Below are 7,402 nucleotides of genomic sequence, written 5' to 3'. Positions count from 1 at the left end.
CATAAATTGTGATTTTACTCCGGATATCGATCCTTAATTCGGCCACCCATGCCCACATTAAGGCTCGCGGGCTTCTCGGCTTCGCGCTTCTCATTTACAAATATTAAATGGGCACATCGATCCCCTGATCTGGTGTTGCCACCCGATCAGTGGCTCGGGGGCTACTGCATTGACAATTCAATGCAGATAATTAACAAAGTGCAAAACAGTTTTCAAGGAGATTACGATCCTCAGGTGCATCTCGGATTTTAGGCCGACAGACACCTTGAGGGATACTGGCTATATATCTCGGCAGAGAATAAATTGCACCAATCGAGAAAATATATCGGCAAAAAATCCGCCCAAGACCGAGGTGGTGCACCACCTCAGAAGCAGTCCGACATAAAGCTCGGATGCAAGTAGTCCGGCATAGGCACGGATGCAAGTAGTCCGGCATAAAGCTCGGATGCAAGTAGTCCGGCATAAAGCTCGGATGCAAGTAGTTTGGCATATAGCTCGGATGCAAGTAGCTGGCTCCATAGAGGGCATTTCCGGCATTAAGCTCGGCTGAACTCCTTCAGAGTTTTTCAAGAATGAGGTAATTTATGACACCTCGGAGGCAGATCAGCGTTGGAGCTCGGCTGCAAATAGACATCTCGGATGCAGATCGGCATTAGAGCTCGGTTGCAAAAAGACACCTCGGATGCAATCCTGCGTTGTAGCTCGGACGCATGAGGACAGCGCCGCACAGGAAACACTTCAAACCCGAGGTGTAGCGTAAAAAACAACAAGGCATTGATAAAAGGCCTAAGACTTAAAGGGATCCTCGGATGCCCGACGTGTGAACTCTTTGGATTTAGCCCGACAATCCTCAAGATTGAAGATGGGAAGATTTGTTGAACTAGTTTTCAAGACCGACGACCGAAGACGAAGAACAGTCCGGAAGAATCGAGGAGCGTCCCCAACTTGAAGACCAGTTCAGGGGGCTACTGACGGTGTCCTGGACCAGGGGTACTCACCACAACATCTCCCGACTATGTGGATCGGGCCATTGACCCGCATAGCGGTTCACTCATGGGCCACTTTAGGCAGCCCATGCCGTATACAAGGAAGACTCCACAAGACTTGGTGCCCAAGACGAGGACTCTCCTAAATCCTAGGCCTCCGGTACATTATATAAGCCGAGGCTAGGCTAGTCGATAGATCGTTATGACATCTCATATTCGTTAGAACAATCTCGTGGTAGATACATGTACTCTGTACAACACCCCATATGAATACAATCAAAAGCAGGATGTAGGGTATTATCTCTTCGAGAGAGCTCGAACCTGGGTAAAATCATTTGTCCGTGTTACCATCGCTCCAAGACGCCTAGCTTAGGACCCCTACTACGAGATATGCCGGATTTGACACCGACAGCTATGAATAAAGTAAATAAGATTATTCCTTCCTTTTATCTTTTAAACATTTTTAGTGAAAGTCACAACATTTAGGATGCAACTACCTAGATTTATGCCAAACCTTTAAGCTACCACACCAACTTATTTCTACAAGTCTAAAAAATCTTGAAATTTTGGTAGAACCCCTTTTTCGTTAAAGGCATCCACAGAAAACAAATGATTGAATATAAATCAAAGCATCAATAATGTTCACGTAACCAACAACACAACTAAATTCACAATACGCTTCATGATAAACGAGCTAAAGATCTACATGCTCGTACTACACAAGACAACAATGCTATGCGGCCCGACAGTATAATAAAATGCTAAAGGATACTTATGAGATATTAAGTTACTAATGGAAGTGTGAGTGATGTGAGGTGTTTGTATGAAGGTGTGCTACTCCAGCCCATCCATGACACTAAGTTAAATACTTGAAATCCACATAAAGGCAAACAAAGAGAGTACAAAATTACTCAACAACTAAGATAAACAGAATTAAGATAGAAAAGCATACAAATCATGAGGAAAAATCATTCAAAAACAAAGTCCATGGAAGGACAACAATTTATAATTCCATACTATCAGAAATAGCATTAACCAATGAGCATTACAGAGTATTCACCCATGGCGTTGGCTAATCATGGTATGAAGGTTTCTCAGCTACCTGGCTCTAGCATAACCAAGTTGTCCATATGTGACGGAATTCCATTACAAGTCTAAAAACTATACACTCCCCACAATCACAAATGTATTTTTCATGTAGCATATATTTATGTACTCATATCAAGAAGTTCGATAGTTGTAACATGTGTTATGTTACTTGATAGAAAATATAGATCTTGAGATCTCCTTGCAGATTATCAGCACATAGTAATTAAAGAGAGTAATTTCACCCAACCATACCAATTTTATTATTCTAGAGGCATAATACATTAGGTAGCTCCAAACACACATGGTCACACGATAAAAAGAGAACTGAAAACAAATAGTACAGGTTTTAGGATAGGTACACCCATCCTTCAAACCCACACATTGATTGAAATAAAAGATACACATGTTGCCACTGCACGGCCTCTCATTGAGTAAACCATCATTGACCTCATCAGTATTTCTTGCAGCAACAATTATCGACCGCATGACAGCCACCCAACAATTTTGCAAGAGGTGGTGTGCCAGACTGAGTCTGCATTAAGTGAAACGAAATAACGTTATTGTCATATACAACTCACATATGTACCTTCTAATATAAGTATTGGCTAGTGTTACTAAATTACTTTGTATGTTATGCTAGAAATTGTAGCTTTAGTTTTAAACACACTTTCTTCTATGAAATGTGACTCGCGATCCAAGAAAAATCTTTATTGATTACACCAAATTCTTTAACGACGACATTTTAGCCATATCCATTATCAATATAAATGAAATGCATTAAACTTCATCCTAATAGAGTACGAGAGCAACCCTTAGTTAAATTACGGGCTATGAAACTCAAAATTTTGTTCAAACTTGCATAATAGTTGAAAATAAGGGAAATATTTACACACAAAGCTTCACTTGTACTTACAGCTTGTGGGTAATTTGGGGTGTATATTAGATGAATATCAAGCTCTCTAATACCGTCCTCGATGTTAGAGGCAGGGTCCATTTTGTACTTTATAGTACCATGAGCCTTAGTAAATTCTCCAGTCCCTCCAATAATGGACCACTGTCCCTCACTTTGCTCAGTTAATGTCCCCATCACCTGAAGTGTAGATCCAGCAAACCTTCACATGGAGGGCATATCAAATATTGCAAACTGTTAGAGAGGTATGGAAGATTTAACAATCATCAAACTTACTATGTGCCGAAGTATAAAATCTACAATATCTTCCCTTATTAGTTTCTCTACATACTAACTTCATTGATTTGTTATGAAAATATAGTATTATTTAGATGCATGGAGGTGGTGCTAGCGCTTAGAAATACGTATCTCGTTTTCTATATGATATGTGGTGTTAAATCACCATAGACAATTTGTGTATGCATTCTATAGTAAAGTTTGTTCCTAGACTTTAGTAATCTCATGTGTTCGCAACATTTCTCACGATTGTAGTGGATGTGCACAATGTGTGTGTGTGTGGCTGCGTGTCTTACCAGTGTGTGTGGCTGTGTGTCTTGCCAATTAATATGTGTGCATGTGGTCGTTGCTTGCATCGTTTTGTACCATTGTGATCTAAAAGTTCAATCACATGTACATGTTTCATTAATACCTATCATATAGTAGATATTTGTTTGTATTTTTGCCAGGAGTTTCTAACATATACGAAATGGTAAAGAAATAAAACATCGAATAAAATTACTAAACCAATAAATTAATATATGTACAAATAATGTATTCTAATGTAAGAAAAAATTGAACGTAATTTATTGAGTCAGGAGAGAATATAAAAAGAATTACCTTCCACTCTGAAAAACTATGTTTTGAGAGATGTACCAACCATTAGCATTGGTTCTACTCGCCTGTATATGTGTGCCTTGTGCACGTGCAATAATAGTATCGCTGGGATTCACTGTATTGGTTAGGGTCCAATCATGGATGAGGGTTGTGCCAAAACCAAGAGGATAACCTGGGGTTAAGACAAATTCTTCATTGCGGTTTGGGCGGTTTGGACCAGCAACAAATTGGTGTAGGTATAGGTGCAAGCTAAGCTCATTTTGGCATGGACGGTCACAGTATGGGTGAGGGGTGTCGGCGAGGGCTAGAAATGCTGGCATTGCAATGACGAGCAAAAACAAAATTCCCGATGGACCGGCCATGGCAGGAAGTGCTAAGGACGGGGAGAAAAATGCAGATGAGCTAGTAGAGTGGAAGTGGATGTGTGTGGACGAATGAAGGGCATAAGGTCTCTATTTATAGAATCATGGGAGTGCCTTCAAGTGGACTTCAATCTATACCTTGGACATGAGACCTCCTTAGAAAATTTTATGACACTTTGTTTTGACATGTGAACTTTACGCTCTCACATATTCATTCTCGTTTTTTGGAACCCTTTAATATTAAAAATTAGACAGAAACTAAAGCTTTAGTAAAGTTAAAAAAATGGAATAATGGTACTAACGCTCGTAGTGACGGTACCATTAGACCGTATCAACTTTTTAGTATTTGGATTCATAGGTAAATAGAATTTTTATCGTGTTTTCTAATAGGATGTTGAATCCACACATTTTGGTTTTGTTTCCTTCATTGGTTGCCTCGCATAGAATGATTTACCCAACCGCGAGGCATGTGTTGCGTACACTACTTTGTATTTTATTTTTTTAATGTCGCTCGCACACCTAAGGCCCATATGTCCATATAACATAAGAGCTAATTGGTTTGTATACATGAGCAGCAACACAACCCGTGTAGTGCTCTCTAGCACTCGAGGGAAGCCAATATTGCAATGTAATCCAAGGCGAAAACCGAAGTACAAATATGACGTTTGGAATGGTTACTGTCCATAGAGGGATGGAACAATGCATGGTGTTAATATGTCTAAATGTGTACCTTTTACCTTCATTATCTTGAGAACTTCTTCAATAGTATTCAAAGCGACGTCGCAAAGTCAAGCACTTAGAAAAGTTAAGCATTTAATGACCATTATGAGGTTCAGTGATCTAGATCCACAAATTAGGAGCCACTTGTTAAAGGTAAGAAACTCATACTGCAATCGAATCCTAGGTGTTCCACTTAACAATACAATATAATTTCTAGAGAACCTGTATAATTATATTTAAAGTGACTCGCAAGTCAGGCTCTTAAGAAAGTCTTGCATTTAATGTCCATGTTATGAAGTCTACAGATCTAGATCCCCAATTTAGAAGTCAATTATTCATGTTACAACTACTCATACTACAACTGACTCTATTTCTCCAGCTAATGTTAACCCAAGAAGCATTATAAAAGCTCATATGCCAAATGAACACTAAATTCAAGAAAATGGTCAAGTGATTGAGGTGTCTGCATAATTCATGGAGAATTGACATCCTAACTGCTCTCAAACAAGCAGCATATTGGATCTTAAATGTATGTTTATAGCTCCTGGATGTCATTTCGCCAGAATGTTTTCCAAACGGCTAATACACTTGAAAATCTTTGATGCCAAAATTCTGGTTCTTTTATTCTTCAAATATAATGTTCATGCGGGAGCATATGTACTCATATTTACAAAATCCATGCTCTATAAGAGATTTCATATTCGTACTTTATTTGACCTCAAGTTACCAACCTAAGCTAGTACATACTGACCAAGAGTAACTAGCTACGTTGACACTCCTACTGGTTGGGAGTTCATGACATACTTGAAGCAACTAATCATACTCCCCTCGACAAATAAAACAAAAGGAAAAATCAAGCCATGTGACCTATTGTTGTACAATAACGGTTGGTAAATTTATAATTGAAGAAAAAAAACCTTATAATGGAGAATAAGAAGTAAAAAGTGCATGTCAACCATTACGTGCATATTCCATAGCTAAGGTTATATTATAGTCTTAGTATTAGGATCCGTTATATTTGCAATAGGTTCAAAATAATAATGGAGTATTGTAGTGTCTTTGGTTGTGCTATTAGACTGTTACATGTCCCATTTTCAACAATTTGAGGCATGTTAAAAACATTTCATATTGTGTTCATAAGTTGCACACAAAAAATGCAACTTGATTTACTAAAGGAGAGGTGCATTAAAAATTATATCACTAGTATTTCTTATGATAATCCATCATGCTCAACGCCCTCACTAGAGAAAAATGTAGCTATTAATGGCCATGTTAAGTTAGGTGATCTAGATGTTCAATTAAGGCGGTTGTCGCCTTGTTGGTCATGTTGAGTAGCTCATTCTATAAGTAACAGGGACGTGTAATTTCTGTGACAGACCAAAACCACTTTATACTGTCCTATAAGTTGACTATCTATTTGTTTGACCATCATGCATGTCCTATAAAAATAATTCATAATACATTGAATGGACAATCAAAAAAAGGTTTTCGAATGCACACAATGATAATTAAAAAGGTACACAAGGGACTAGGTGGTGAGCAGGCATTCCTCTTGCATGTAACAATAAAATGCTAATCATCTTAACCTATTTAATGAGCATAAATGTGCACTATCTCTGGATCTCGAGTACGTAGTTTGAAACTTGAAGTTGTAGGTGTGAGTTCCTGTGACCGCTCATTTTTTCACTATCTTACAGGCCGGAAAAACCAATTCATAATTATATATGTGCATTGCCTACTATTCTCCATCTATAAAGTTACATGTCAACATGAACCGGTGTGTTTCAACTACACGTACCCAATAGAGCATCTTGGCAGCTTCGAAAGTTCTATTTAAATTGACGTTGCATAGTCTCCCACTTAGAATAGTATATCTACTAATGTCCATGCTAAGTTAGGTGATCTAGATCTCCAATTAAGGATCTTGCTGGTCATGCTGGGTAGCTAATGCTACAAGTAATATGCATCTATAATTTGTGTGACTAAACCACGTAGCACTTTCCCATAAGCTGACTCTTTATCTATTTTGACCATCATGAATGTCCAATAAAAAAATAGAAAATACATTGAATAGAAAAACAAAAAAGGTTTTAAAATACCTACAACGCTCATTCAAAAGTACATATGTACATCTCAGTATTGTAATCAACTATATTGCAAAATAATTATTTAATACAACACAGAGATAGTAAGTAGAAATGAAGACTATTAATTTGATAAAACGCCTCTTTGTCTTGCAGAATTCCTGTGATGTATAATGCTCTTGTTAGAATTCATAGACAATTCACTGAATTATTCAAGCTTCTACCAACTTTACCAACTGATTGCATCCTAAGCTGATATTGATATATATTTTGCACCAAAAAGTTTTACATTGTAAAATAAGTGACATCATGTAGTGACATCATGTCACCAACGATCATTCTGGTTTGCTCACGTCAACACTATGATCATGTATATCC

The 7,402-nt window shown here is 37.9% G+C and overlaps 1 protein-coding gene across 1 annotated transcript; it reads right to left on the bottom strand.

Annotated features, from left to right (window-relative positions):
• Positions 1-2,164: 2,164 nt before the first annotated feature.
• LOC123494703 (dirigent protein 5-like) lies at positions 2,165-4,299 on the bottom strand. The gene is made up of 3 exons (XM_045230783.1): positions 3,862-4,299; positions 2,989-3,187; positions 2,165-2,607 (listed from the first exon to the last, which is right to left on the bottom strand). The coding sequence occupies exons 1-3, from the start codon at positions 4,218-4,220 to the stop codon at positions 2,527-2,529; spliced, it is 639 nt and encodes a 212-aa protein (XP_045086718.1). The 5' UTR covers positions 4,221-4,299; the 3' UTR covers positions 2,165-2,526.
• Between the last annotated feature and the right edge of the window lie 3,103 nt (positions 4,300-7,402).

Source organism: Aegilops tauschii, chromosome 7 (assembly GCF_002575655.3).
Source record: "Aegilops tauschii subsp. strangulata cultivar AL8/78 chromosome 7, Aet v6.0, whole genome shotgun sequence".
Lineage (NCBI taxonomy): Eukaryota > Viridiplantae > Streptophyta > Magnoliopsida > Poales > Poaceae > Aegilops > Aegilops tauschii.
The sequence above is the reverse complement of the archived record's forward strand: the minus strand, read 5'-3'. Positions and strand labels throughout refer to the sequence as shown.